This window comes from Apteryx mantelli, chromosome 6, assembly GCF_036417845.1.
Source record: "Apteryx mantelli isolate bAptMan1 chromosome 6, bAptMan1.hap1, whole genome shotgun sequence".
In the NCBI taxonomy this organism is placed as follows: domain Eukaryota; kingdom Metazoa; phylum Chordata; class Aves; order Apterygiformes; family Apterygidae; genus Apteryx; species Apteryx mantelli.
In genome coordinates this window covers 21,052,061-21,066,586 of record NC_089983.1, presented here as the reverse complement: position 1 = coordinate 21,066,586, position 14,526 = coordinate 21,052,061, and the positions used below count along the sequence as shown (strand labels likewise).

Below are 14,526 nucleotides of genomic sequence, written 5' to 3'. Positions count from 1 at the left end.
TAACTTGCTAGTGTTTATCACATAATGTCTTATGCTGCTGGTAATGCTTCAAAAGGCTTTGCTAACGTCTAGTTCTGTATTAGAAGCAAATACATAACGTGTTTTCTGTGTCAGAATATGGGAAACTAGTCTGTAGAGCGAAATTATTGACTACGTTTGTATCTGGGAAGACAAATGCTGGTGAAAACAGTTGAAACCCCTAAGCACACAATGACAGGGAATTCTTCCTTGACTCTATCATAAGCATTAAATCTTTGATTTTAAAAATCTCTATATAACCATACAATAATTAAAATTACACTTCATATTTATATTCAGTATTTATAAAGTATGTTGTCTGAGTCTTCATGTTCCAGCTGTATGTTAGAATTTATGCACTGGAAACCTATATTACCTCTTAGTGACTGGAATTCTTTTTGTATTTACATCCATTAAAAAAGGAGTTTAAGACCACACTGTATTCTAAAAACTTTAATTCCAGAGATACCGTACATGATGTGTACATAGATAGAAAAGATAAAACATCATCATGAAATTTCTCTTTGTGGTCACTCTAGTGCTTGTCTGTATTTCTGTATATGGAATCTGTATGATTTCTATATAAGAATCTATATGAATCCAAGAACAGATTTTTTTTTTCTGCTGGGTCAATATTTCAACACAGGGCTAAAATGCCAGCACTAAAATTATGTCTGTACAAGAAGTGGTAGTACAGATTCATGACAAACTGCTCCTGGAGAGACCATGGAAACACTCAAAGGTTTTGACTTTGAATCTGGAGGTTGACTGCCTTGAGAATAAGAGCAGAAGTGGGCCATGACTGAGGCAACTGAACGTAAACCCTCTCTAAGGAGAGAGGGACGGGGGGAGGAATGGAAAGGGCATGGCTTCTTCTGATGCTTATTTTCAGACTGGTACTTGTGCTTCAATGGAATTGATTCTTTCTAAAGAACACAAACATTTGTGAGCATTATGTCTTGATTCTTCACAAGATGCTTTCTGCACCATCATCTCTCAAAAAAAGTCACCTTTCACTTGGAACTGTGCATACATGTATATATTAAGTATTTACAGAACACTGGAGGCCAAATTTTGTCTCACATTTAAGATGAAAGGTGGTTAATAAAGTTGAGGACGCTTTCCCCCCTGCGGTTACAATACACAATGTTGAGATTCTTCTCTTCTTGCCCAAGTGCATTACTGGTTCCAGGTCTTACCTGGTTTTGATAAGGTGGCAGATGGATTTAGCCAAGGCCTGTTTATGCAAAATAGCTATGTGGCTCCGATCAGTTCTTTGGTGTATCATAAATCAAGGGAAGTGATCAAATTAAGTAACATATAGCTTCATGCACATTAATCTTATCATGTTCCTTAGAATAAGCTAATTAGAAGTAGTTTACAGATTGCTATCAAATACCAGGTATTACAGAGTTCAAAAAAGGGAATAATTTCAAAAAATCTATTTGATTGAAAAGAAAAATCTATATAGTACTATCAGAAAATAATGGAGAACCCTATCTTTGGTATCATACAAACCTGAAAGCACAATTGGATTTGATGGTTAGAGATATAATTTACCAATGCAGATCTAGAAAAGATAACACACAGAAAATAATCCAGGATGTAGGAATGAAAACCTTTAGTTGTTTGCTTTGCTTTTGTCCAGTAATTTGTACCAAAGAGGATGAAATGAATGGACAACAGTCTAAACTGTTCTCACTAGTTAAAAAGCAAAGTAGGTTAATAGTATTACTAATGTAGCAGTGTGCAAACTAAAATGCAGTACACTACATCCACTGTCTGCTACTGCATATGAAATGTTGCATATATGGAAAATATTACAGTAAATTAGCCTGCTGAAGTGCCTTTCTCTTGCATCAGACTTATTTTATCAATGGGACACCTGACTATCTGAAAAGCACACGTACATATTTTTTTCTGTTAGCCAAAAAGCCCCAATTCATACTTAAAATTATGTAGCTTTTATAATATTTTAAAAAGCAGGTCTAGTGTTTTTATGTTAGAATACTGACTCCTGCATGTTGATGATAATAGCTGTTGTAATCCCTATCTTTTTTGTATTTTATGTTTGAAAAGGGGGAAAAAAGTATATCTTTAGTAATGTGAAGAATTGTATCTTTTAAAAATGCACATGCAGGATTTGATTCAATTTAGGCTAAGAGTAAGAGTCTTGAAATCACTTGATTTACAGGTATGAAACTGACTGAGATTTTAACTTCAAAAACAAAATTAATATACTTCTATATATGCAAGTTATTAGTTTGATAAAAATGCTTTTTCAGCTCCTAACCTCCCTGGCCAGTAGAAGCAGAAAGTGCATGGAGTTAGGTACTCAATTCTTGTTACAGTCCTAGAACCAATTTGTATCTCATTTTGGGGCCTAACCTGCATTGTTTACATAACCCAAGCATCTACAAATTTTTTTTTTTTTTAATTCGGTGAAATTATACATAGGCAAAACACAATGCTAGGCCTATAGAGTTAAAAATGAGTGTTCTTTTATAGTAGTTCATACTAATTTGTGCCATGCTTCTAACAATAGGCATGAATATTTTTGCTAAAGAATTAAAATGAAAGGTGTGAGTTTTTTTAAAAAATTACTTTAATCTGAGCTTTGTTTTCTTTTAAAAGCAGTATTCAATGATTTCTGTTTAAAAAAGAAAAAAAATCTTGAAGCCATTTATTTGTAAGCCTGTCAGATGAAAGTTGTATCATAATTCTTAACATTAACACTCTTGGCTTAAAATTATTTTATCAAATGAAATTTTTTTCAGTTAATTGTTAAGATTCTTTGAACATTTGTATATTCTCCCTCCCCAGATATACTGGTATGTTATTCCTTATTTTAACTGATTTAATTCATTTGAAGAACATGTTGCACTTCAGTCTGTATTACAACAGTAAGTAAGTGTTTTCACAGCATCCTGGTATTGTGTAGAAAGGCATTTTTTAGTACTCATTAGAGCATGAAGCTCATTAAAACCCAACTCTGAGGTGCTGAAGCATAGATGAGCTGATGGCACTGGCTGTGCTCACCACCTTGCATGTTGGAGCCGTACGTTCAAACAAGCGCTTCATTTCTTTGGCAATCATTTTCAGAAATGCTCTAATACAGATATTGTTCATTTGAAAGATGCTTAATAGTCACCATTTTTTTAAAAGTATTTCTATCTTTTTATATTTTGTCAGAGGTGTCTTCATTTCTCAGTGTATTTACTACAGTATCAATGTATCTGTTGCTGAAAATGTAACTAAGATTTGTAAAATGTTATAGCTTATGCAATATAATAAATAGTTTTAAAAAGTTATCAATGTTTTAATTTTTATTTAAATATCCTTGAAGTCATCCATTGTCCAGGAACATACCTGTCTCACTACACACTTTATTTGCTAAATACCACTAAAAATGTGTATTTCTATGATTACCATCATTCCAATGATAAAAGAAAGTTATTATCCTCATCCTCAAAAATTTACCAATTCTTAATTTGGTCACAGTGTCTGTTCCATTTCTACTGAAGACAGACATCTATATCCACATTAAATCTGATTCCCGTTTCTTGATTAGGGCAGCCAAACATGGGGCTGGGATTATTACTTTCATAAGTAATAATGGGTTTAAATCTTTATTACACTTATTGGGAATAAGTATAATAAGATAAAATTACATGGCTAAATTTATTATATTGCCATTTGAGAAATAATTTTTAGGCTCAGTAATTCTTTGGCTTGGCTGTATATATGAAAATGCCTAAGTTTGAGTTTCCCATTTAACATTTGGAAGCTTAGCTCCTCTTTTGAGCATTAGATATCATTAAACCATAGTACATCTTACAGAATTTATCTGAGATTATAAGTAGCTTCTTTTCTGTGTTAGATTGCTTTTTGTTATTACTCATTGAAAACAGCAGATTTGATACCATTATTTTGGCAATATTAATACTAGTTTGGCTTCATTTATTCCAGCTCTGAATAAGATACTTTATCTAATTGGTCTTTCAAGAATATAAAAGCTTTTTGCATTTTACATTTCTTTATAGAGTAAGTTCTTTGACTGAAGGTTAAAAATTGCAAATAAGAAAGAGTGTCAATTTTACAGGTGTATGACTTTCTTTTTCTGAGACACATCTACACCAGCCATATCAGTTCCTGTGTTTATTTGAGCAGATTTAGCCTGAAAGTTTCCCACAGCACCAAGTTAATTTTTGTAGTAGCTACAGTTCATGACATCTGATCATTTATTAATTTGTTTCCTGTTCTCTATGAAATCTTATGTATGGAGTAGGAAAATAAACATACAGCTATGTTATCTAAAACAAGATAATCATGAGCTGATATGCAGTGGAATTCCCTCCAATAATAAATCTATTTTTGCTGTTTTAATGTTCAGATGATTATGTTTAGGTAGTAGTCTTGTTAAAAGCCTGCTTTGATAGTTGGCATTTCTCGCATCCTTATTGTCCCTTTTTGAGGAATGGCTTGCTGCACCCAGATTGATTTCAAAATTCAGCTCCCTGGGATATCTTAGAATTGTGGAATTTTCACAGTCCATATCTTTTTTAAAAGCAACTTTGTTCATGTTGCTGCGGTCAAACTGGTATGGGCTTCTCTCAGCATTATGAATGTCATCCTTTCTAGATCTAATGGTATCAGACTTCCTGGAAAATGATGTCTCAAAAGAGTTTAGAGAGTCTGGCACATCTTTGTTACAAAGTTTTTTGAAGCTACTCTGAGAGCTTTCTGATGTATGTTCAGATAATGTTCGCTTGAGAAATAATCCATTTCCAGATATAAAAATTTCTGGTTCCACTTGCTTTGCAAGTTTGCTAACATTTCTATGAGAACCTGTTGGGTGGATTTCATGTTTGGCTGGTGTATCCTTCCAAATCAGAGGATTGTATACAACATACTCATCAATAGGACATGTGTTTCTTTGGTGCAGTAGCCAACTGTCAATGCATTCCCTATGAAACTTTAAATAAATAAATAAATCAGCTGTTGCATGATAATACTTTTCAGCTAAATATGAGCTAATCAATTTATTGTTCTTGCATATAACAGTAATTCAAAAAAGTCTCTTCTCTAAGTTGATGTGTGCAAGCCCAGACTAACTTCACTGATCACCAGGGGAGCTATGTTGTTGATGTATATGATGAATAGATTCTAAACTTTGGGTACAGACAGCCTGAAAAAAGTTATATAAGTTTTACTGCCCGCTGTAAACTGACATTTAAATCACATTTCTTAAGGTGCTTCAATAATCAAGTGACTTCAACTAACTCTTATAGAGATATAATTACATACATGTTCACTAACACAAAGAATCAGTGCTGATTCCGCTAACCTTCCCTTTCAGCCCAGTTCTGTTTTTTTTTTACTCTGTTCCACATCAGTTGTGGATCTAAAGGGCATTAACTACTGAGATTGTAACAAAGACCCCGCAAGTGAACAAATCAAGGGGTTGAATTTATATTGCTGCTATCATGTCATCAGTGAAAAAATACTTTTAGTCAGGTAAGCTAGCTTTATTTAAATCAAGCTGAAAAGGGGTATCTTCTGTGGACTTGTTTAGGGGTGCTGGTACAAACCAACAAAGATGAACCTGACAGGTTGGCTGGGTAATATATACTTCTAAATTATGAAATTTACTGCTGACTTGCACAAAGCTCCCCATGTTTCAGACAAACTCCTTTTTGCAAAAAGTACTGAGACAAATCAAGGCTGCACAGCTAAATGTTTGAAATTAGAAACTTCCCAGCAGATGTAATGTGTTTCTCAAAGGCTGGCAGGGTGCTAACTTGGTATGATACTAGCTACGGATCACCAAAAGAAGCTGCTTAATTTGGCTTCAGTCCATTAACTAGCAAACCTGGACAGACAATATTTCAATACCCCAGAGATTAAATATTTGCAAAATAACATTATCTAGTCTAAATTTTTAAATGTTTAAATTTGCTCAAGAGGCTACTGAGTTCTTGCTAAATGCACTGGGAATTGGAGGAAAATGAATAGTGAACCAAACTCAACTCCTAAACAAAAGTACAATGAAGTGGAATATGTGTAGCCACTGCTTCCCACGTTATTCACAATTTGTTCTGTAGAGAAGTAAACATCAATAACAACAGAGAACTGTGAAGAGTATTGGAATTGTCACTAATACTCATACTATATACATATCCTTGATACAATATTTGTTTCAAATATTTTTCACATTGTCCGAACCCCAAGGATAAGAAAGCAGACTGAACTAGTTGACAGTCTGGTTCATCACTACCAGAGAATCACATATCAGACCATTTGATTATGCTGCTCCCTGCCATCAGTTTGTACAAATTGATTTTAGCTGCCACTTCTGATCAATATGCTTCCTGCGTCTTAAAGCAGCTATTAAGACTCAGGCATGCAGTGAAACCAGCACGCAAACTTGCAGACTAGCCACATGAACACCCTTAACAGTGGTGCCTTGAGGGTTCACTTAAGTTATGTACTGGAGGGTACCAGTGCGAGTTGTGGAAAAACTGATGTGCTACAAGCTAACAGGTTAAGATGTGGCTCCTTAACATTTAGAGGAATTTATTTTCTCTTACCTTATGATTACATGGTAGGAGTCTTACATGTTGACCAAGGTCAAATGGCTTCAAGCAGCATCTATACTGAATACCTGGAGCAAGTAAATGACTATGTTTTCTAACTAAAATGTTAGGTAAAGATTTTACAATGCTCTTTGGGGTACAACTAGTCCTAAAACAAAACAAAGAAAAAACAGTTTAGTAAATCAGGAGAAACAGCAAATAAAACTGAACACAAGAATGATAAGTTAGCTTTTGATAGAAATTTCTCTTTAATAGTACCTTTAATTGTTGAATGGGATAAACAATCCTCTAAACCACAGCTGCTATGAAAGCCATTCCAGTGATGTTGATCTTACTATGACAGGTATGAGCAGACACACCTCCCAGAAAACCAATATGTTCATTTAGCCTGAACAGCTGCATAATATAAGCCATTAAATTTTACCCAATAGTACAAAAGTACAAAAGTTTCCATGACCCAAGCTCAGAATTTGTGACAGGGACAAGAAATTAACCCAAATATTCTAATTTCTTGCAAAGCTACCTTTGTTTTGAAATTATGTGGGATCATATCTTGCTTTCATTTGGATCCAGATTCCTAATTATAGCCCTTAAACCTAATTCTGTAGTCTGCTTTGGCAGTAAGTGGCATTTTTCTAGTTTTTAATTATGGGTGCACAGTGTCTGCATAAACATCTCAGTAAATCATTCTTCTTAGTACGTTTTTTTCATAGTTTTGACAGAGGAGTAAGGCAGAAATAAAAGTCTGATCAACTTTCAAATAGTGGTGAAGGTTTTTCTATTGTATAGAAGAATGACTACCTTGAACAGATGTTCATAATACAAGGATGTAGAAATATCTGCAGTCTTTGATTTGAATAGTACCGGTTCATTTCTGAGATGATTCTGGAATGTGCCTTTCTGAGGTTTTCTAAATGTTGATCTTTTATGCATGCAGCAACTACATCAGGTAGTACTATTTTGCTGGTGAGAAGCCTTGTACATTGATGTGGCAGATACAGAGAAGAGCAAAAGCTTTTATTTCTCTCTGTATGATGTGTTTCATTTCTGTACAAAAAAGCTATCAGTTCTCATCATCATTTGTTATACCAAATTTTTAAGAGTGAAAAATTGATGGCTTTTTTTAAATACTGTTAACCAAGGGATATTTTGACTCTGAAAACTTTAAATATTTTTTCAGTATTTGTAGTATAAGTTTCTAAACCATATGAAAAGAATTACTTAGTTTGCAAAGTACAATTAATTCTTAACTATTTTAAGATGATTTGTTGCTATATTGGAAGTACTAATTACTATATGCTTTTTAAAAAATATATTTATTGCTCTATGTATAGTAATTATTATTTTTTCAGATACTGCTGAAGTAAAGAAACTGTTTAAAGAACTCTTCACGTTTCTCATAAAAAAATAGTATGGAAAAAAACTGGCTCTTACTTCTCCTGAAGATGTAATACTGCTTCTTTAGAACTGTTTCCTGGGTTAAAGCTTTTAAATTTTCCTCCTTGGGCTGATAATTCTGAAAGCTGTTCAAGAGATCTCCACCTCTTATTTTTCTTCTGTAATGTGCAAAAGTAATTGAGACAAGCTGAACTCAAGATATAAACTCTCTTGTAAATGATGCAAAGAGGCGCTGAGAACAATTCAACAAATCTGTTTTGTAACTATTTTTGTTGAGGCAAATACAACTAACAAACATCTTAAGTGAAATCTCTTATTCAAACTTTTGCAAAGCCTGGAACAAAAAACAGCTAAAGTCTTGAACTAAAACTTGGAGAATTTCTCATTGTTTTTAAGACAACTCATGAAGCAAACTTGAAGAGCTAATATTTCTAGAAATCTGCAGACAAGGTGGTAGCAAAATGAAGTTCAAAGACAAGTTTAAACGTATTCATTTATGGTTGTTATGGTAACCTGAATTCACTGATTTTCACAGCTCTGACTTTACATAGTGACCTAATGGTATAAAATAAACAGCTATCTGTAGAACAGTACAAACTCAGTGAAACACTTGAGCTCCTTAATTTTGTGGCTTCCGTGCTCTAGTTCTAGGCCTTGTCATTTACTGTTGGTTACTATGACCCTTTTTTTGCATCACCCTGCCAACTATAAGGCCTTATCTACATAAGGAAACTGGAAAGGTAGGTTAAGCTAAGATGTATTTGCATCTACTGTCCACATAAGGGCGCCACAATTATAATTTACACAGGCAGAGGATAACTAAGCTCTTTAAGGTGTTAAATTTTCACATCTCAATATCCTTCTATATATTGCTTTTAGCTAAGTCTAATTCAATGCAGGTTCTGCATGATTTGTCTAAGGAAAATGAGATCAATTAATACTATATAGGTCAGCGTAGGATACAAAAAAGAAAACCTGTTTGGTACCTGTCTGAAGACAAAGACATGGGGAGAATGGCAAAAGCCAATGAAACATTCATGACATAGGTAATACTCAATACACTCAGTGCACCTAAAAGGAAAAACAAAAACACAGAGTAAGGAGTTAGGATAACAAATAGTTAGCATTTCATGATACAGGAGGAGCTAAATTTACTAGTTGGAAAAGGACAATGCAAAAAGACAAAAGGACTACAGAATTGTATTGGAGATGTACTGCACAAAAAAGAGTTTAAAAATTTTTATGCTTTAATGCTTTTTACACTTTTAATACTTTCTTTACCAATGATGTTTGTTTATATATAAGGCACACATTGTGTATGCATGAAGGCAAAAAGTCTTCATTTTGCTAAACAATTATTATTTCTTTCATAGAGAAGTTTTTGTGGACAGGCTCTTCAGAAAAGTGTAATTTAAAATTAAAGCAGAATAAAATCTAAATTTATGCTATAAGGCTCTGTAATTTACAAGTGAGGATTTTTATTATTCTAAATTATTTGCAAGCTATTATAATTTTACAGGGAACAATCATCTTAACCTGAAATGATCAAACATTCTTGATATTTGATGTGAACTTGATTCAAAGGAAACATGAAGAAAAAAAGCCGTTAGTCCACATGATGACCTTGACAGACAGTCATAGAAGTGACACCGCTTATCTGGACCAAGGTACTGTTTAGGCAGGAAGCTAATTAAACTGCCCATGGTTCTCAGTAAGTCCAACCAGAGGAGGCCAAGCCTTCTAATAAGTAGTGGTGATGTAAGAAGCGCTTTAAGTCTTCCTCAGATTGAACACTGGTAAACTGGTAGAGAATTCTAGAATGATGATTCCTTTCACACACCGTTAGCAATTATGTCTATTATTTAGATAATTTTATAACATGAATTTACCAGAAATTAATTGCAGTTGAATCAGAAGAAATAATATTGTCTACTCTGTGGATGAAATTGTTTGGTTACTCATAATAAAGACAGAGGAATAAGCAAAAAGCTGTACTGTCAAAATCTTGATTTAAAAATACCTACTTGTAGCACTTTCCCACAATTGGAAATACCCTGCAATTATTACAAGGAATTCTGAGGTGCCTATCCAGTCTTGCTCTCTCTGTTGCAGTCACAAGTTGACTAGAGTTTCTAAATTCTTCTAGAATGAGCTTTAGAGGTGCAAATTCTTCCCTGCAGAGTGGACACTTTACTACAGACTCAGTCCCCAGTTCATCTTGGTGATCAGCCCAAATTTTCATACATTTTATGTGTACATTGTTACCACAGCTGTATCTGCAGAAAACAAATGACAATTTACGTAATCTTTCTATAAGCATCTAGGAAAATCACATAGCAATACTAAGCAGTCTTCCCTTTTCCTCCTTCCCCTGCCCTCCACAGTTTAACTCCTGGGACTGCTGAATTTTCTGGATTGGAAAGGGCTATAACAACTGTCATATATTCTTGTGAATTGAAGCTACCTACACTAAGAGATCCTTGTAACATTCTGTAATTAGAAATATAGCAAAACAAAGAATGATTGTATACTTCACCTGCAGTAAGTGATGGGAAGCATCATCTTTAGTAACTCCTCCTGACAAATGGGACAGACATCCTCTAAACCAACTTCTTTCTGATGAATGCATCTATCATTCTCCTCATTTAATGTTTGTGAGAAGAGGGTTTGCTCAGGATTTAGTGTCTGTTCCTGTTGTAACCGCTGAAGCACATCCTCAATTTCTCTTTCCAGAAGACCCAACTTCAAAGCATCTACCAAAAGTAAATATAAAAATTAAAGCCTTTCAGCAGAACTCTGCACTTACCTGTAATAGCTCTCCATCTATAAAATGCAGTAGGGACCATTTCTGTCAAATATATTCAGTATGTTTCAGCCCCCAAAATGTTGTAAATCTTTTTATATAGCTTGCATAGAAACTGTAACAATATTGCTTATGTGTGTTCTCATCTAAAATGGTGTCCAAGGCAAAAATGAATCCAAGATGTTTCTAAAGAAGGAAATTTTCAAGAATAACTTGTTTCACTAAATATGTGTATTAGTCAAAACAATGTTTCAGTCCAAAAGGCCTTTATAGAATTGCTTAAGCCCAAGTAAAAAAGTTCTTAATTCTAAGCATTGGAAATGAACACCTGTGGAGGTATTTTTAGAAATATTATTTACTGGAAAAATAAAGAGCATAATGCTTTTATTTCTCTAGTGGTCTCTGTTCAATAAGCTAAAATGCTTTCCAAACGCTAAAGAATTAAGCCTTGCACCATCATTTCTGACACCACGCACCATTATATACCATAGCAAGAAAACAGTTAAGAAAGCTTCTGTTCATGAGTTAAGATGAAATCCTGCTCACTTCTCACTGAAGTTATTTTGTCTGTACAATAGTTCAGAAAGCAAAGTGTTCTAAAATTTAGTTCTGTTAGAAAAACACAACCTAGGTTCTGACTACTTACAAGATGTTTGGTTTTGCATGTATACATGTTTTTGCAGCAACTTTTTGGATGCTAGCCATTCTTTAAGGTTGGTTTGTGTTTACCTGCTTTTGTTACGGCTACTACCCAGGAAAAGATATTTAGACTAATTATTTTGTGGGATATTTAAGTTATTTGATCTCTCTTTCCACACAAGTTCTATGAAAGGAACTGTAGCAAAGCAGCTGAGAATCTGGCTCATAATAGCCTAAGCTGTAAGAACTTTTAAGGAAATGATCCTGACTCAGGTCAGAAAGCTAACTTGGGTATACAGACTACACCCTCTGTATTAGAAAGCTATTGTTTTGGTGATGGAAGGTCACAAATATCAAAATCAGTAATGGATTACATTTTGTACAGCTTTCCTTCCACCCATCCCTGGAAGTCTGAGGGGGAATTTCCATGACATTGGCAGTATTCATGAAATACTACAGTCCAAATACTGCCAAAGTAGAAATGTTGCCCTAAGCTAGAAAAGACATGGCAGTTATTTTAGTTTATGCTGAAGGACTCACTACAAAAAGGTAATCAAAGATGAACTATACTTCTATAGCTAATTTCTTATAAAGTGAAGCACCAAATTTATCTGTGACTACACTTGGTAAATTGCTAAAGCAAGCATCTTGAGAGCATTCTGGATTAACTTCAGTACAAGGTGCTTTTATAAATTAATAGCCTTTATTATATATATATATATCTGAAATTGTAACACTGTTTGTTTTTTTCCATGTTTACATTCTTCCTGAAACTACAGTTGTAATCAGTGACATAACACAGTGTTCTGTACCATAAAAATGAAATGAACTGGAAAATGCCTAAGGAGCACTAAACTCTTTTTTTTTTTTTTTTTTTTTTTTTTTTTTGAGGTGGAGGAGGGAGAGGAAGAGAAAACAGATAATGAGCTATAAACAAATTTTATCCAAACTCCAGAGGATATTGCTTTGGACATTTAAAATTGGTAAGCTCTACATGCAAGCCATAAAAGAGTCTAATACTTACATTCATGATCTCTTGGTAATCAGTACTTTTTCAGCAATATCCTATAATGTATAATCAAAATATCTAGTAAGTGAAAACATCAATCTAAAGTTACTTGTTAGTTCAGTTTTACAATATAAGTGAAACAGCTAAGAGTCCTATGCAGACTTACGTTATCTTAACGTAGTAAATTGTTCAGTTTAATAAATTTAAATGAAAACTGCCATCAGAGAGATAGTCCCACTCTGAGCTCATATTCCTGTCACTTCCTTGAGCTTGTTTGATTCCTTCAGTGACCTGGTTACTCTCACTAGACTGCCAAAAATCTAACTTAGACAAAAAAGTAATTTTCTGTTGATTTAGTGGGTTTTGATTCAGCCCATCAAATCCTGAGATAAACAATACATCCATAATAGGGAAAAGAGAAGGGCACAACTACTGCTGGCAGCAGCAAACCACTTCTGCTTGTCAGTTAAAAACCTTAAGGAACAAAAAATTACAAAGGTAAATAGGTACTGGTAAGATTTGTAGACTTCAGCTTGTAAACTGTTTTCTAGCACTGAAATTTAATCCCTAATCACGGTTGCGCTAGCTTATTCTTTACACTTCAGGTTAATGGGTGTGGTTCGTAATTGAATTCTGATTATATCAGGCAGTTTATTGGACCCTGAAGAATTCCTGGCTTCATTCTAAATTCTCCCCTCAGATTTATCCAGTTGTGGCTGAAGCTGCATGGGTTTCTTTGTAAGTCTGAAATATATATGTATCATATAACCAAGAAGTAACCATCTGGATCTCATGTGACTATTTTTGATATCACATTTATTTTTGTTCCAACATAAGCACACCTGCCCTGATATGTATTTTCTTTTTTTCTGGCATTAAAAACAAAAAAAGGGCACATGTTGTTGGTAATTCCAGCATGCTATGTAGATGCCACTACTGTACATATATTTTGCTCCAATGACTGTCTCAGTTCTCTTTTGCAGAAATAAATCAGACTATACAGATAGGCTCTGAGGTCTTCAGCCTGTACAAAGAATCACCACACGCACACCGCTCCCAAATGTGACATTAAAATTTAACATCTGAGCTTGCCAGGTAACGTTTTTGACCTCCAGGAGTTCCTCCATTGCTGGCAGCCCTTTCTTGGCACTGCTGTCCTCACTGCCGTGTTGCTTTGCCCCGTGGGACACCGACTCACCAGCAGATGTGCTTACAGAGGGCCTTCTCCTTCAGGAAGGCGGAGCAGGTGCGCGAGTGGGGCTCTCCCAGGAACACCTGTCAGAGACACCAAGAAGCAGCAGTCCTTAGTTACGGCCGCCGGGAGGCAGGGAAGTCGCCAGCCCTCAAGCAGCAGGGTCTGGAAGCGGAGCGTGGCTACGCCCGCTCTCCCGGGCGAGGACAGGGCGGCCGGCCGGCCGCCCGCACCCGCAGCGGCGCGCCCTCCTGGCCGTCCTCCTGCAGCAGGAAGGCAGTGGGGCCCAGCTCCCGCGCGACGCGCATGGTGCTGCTCAGCGCCCGGTCCTGCTGCCGCCGCAGCGCGGCGCTCCCGCCCCCCCGCCGCCGGGGCATGGCTGGGGGGCGCCGACGAGCGCGGGGGCAACGGCCGCAACGGCCGCAACCGCCTCTGCGCCCGCGCGTTCCCATGGAAACGGCGGGGCTGCCTCATCAGCCCGCCCGCCCCGCCCACCAGTCCGCGCGCGCCTCTGCCCGGCTGCGCGCGCGGCCGGCGGGGCGGCGGTTAACGGACGCCCGGTCCGTTAGGGGACCCGTCAGGGGCTGCGGTGGCGGCCTGCGCTGCCGGCCTCGAGGCCTCGGGCTGCGGCCTGTCTCCCCGGGGTGGCGCCTGGCTCCTGCCGATTGCCTGCAGCGTCGCAGTGTTCACGTTGTAAAGCTGTGAGCGTTTGCAGTAAATTGTTAGTGTTGTTCTTGCTTTTCGTTATCGGTGGAGCTTTTTCAGAAGCTTAAGGATCGCCTTCTCATTTGACTTTGTTCTCTGTCGCTTGACAGTCCTTGATTCTTTTCTAACATAGTTGAGATACACGTCGTTTATTATGTGCTTTTTT

The 14,526-nt window shown here is 36.3% G+C and overlaps 1 protein-coding gene across 1 annotated transcript; it reads right to left on the bottom strand.

Moving 5' to 3' along the window:
* Positions 1-4,345: 4,345 nt before the first annotated feature.
* ZSWIM2 (zinc finger SWIM-type containing 2) lies at positions 4,346-14,032 on the bottom strand. The gene is given in 9 exon segments (XM_067298624.1): positions 4,346-4,993; positions 6,609-6,762; positions 8,049-8,170; positions 8,999-9,083; positions 10,037-10,288; positions 10,549-10,765; positions 12,479-12,519; positions 13,662-13,738; positions 13,889-14,032. Coding segments are annotated over 9 exon segments (1,740 nt in total).
* Positions 14,033-14,526: the final 494 nt, after the last annotated feature.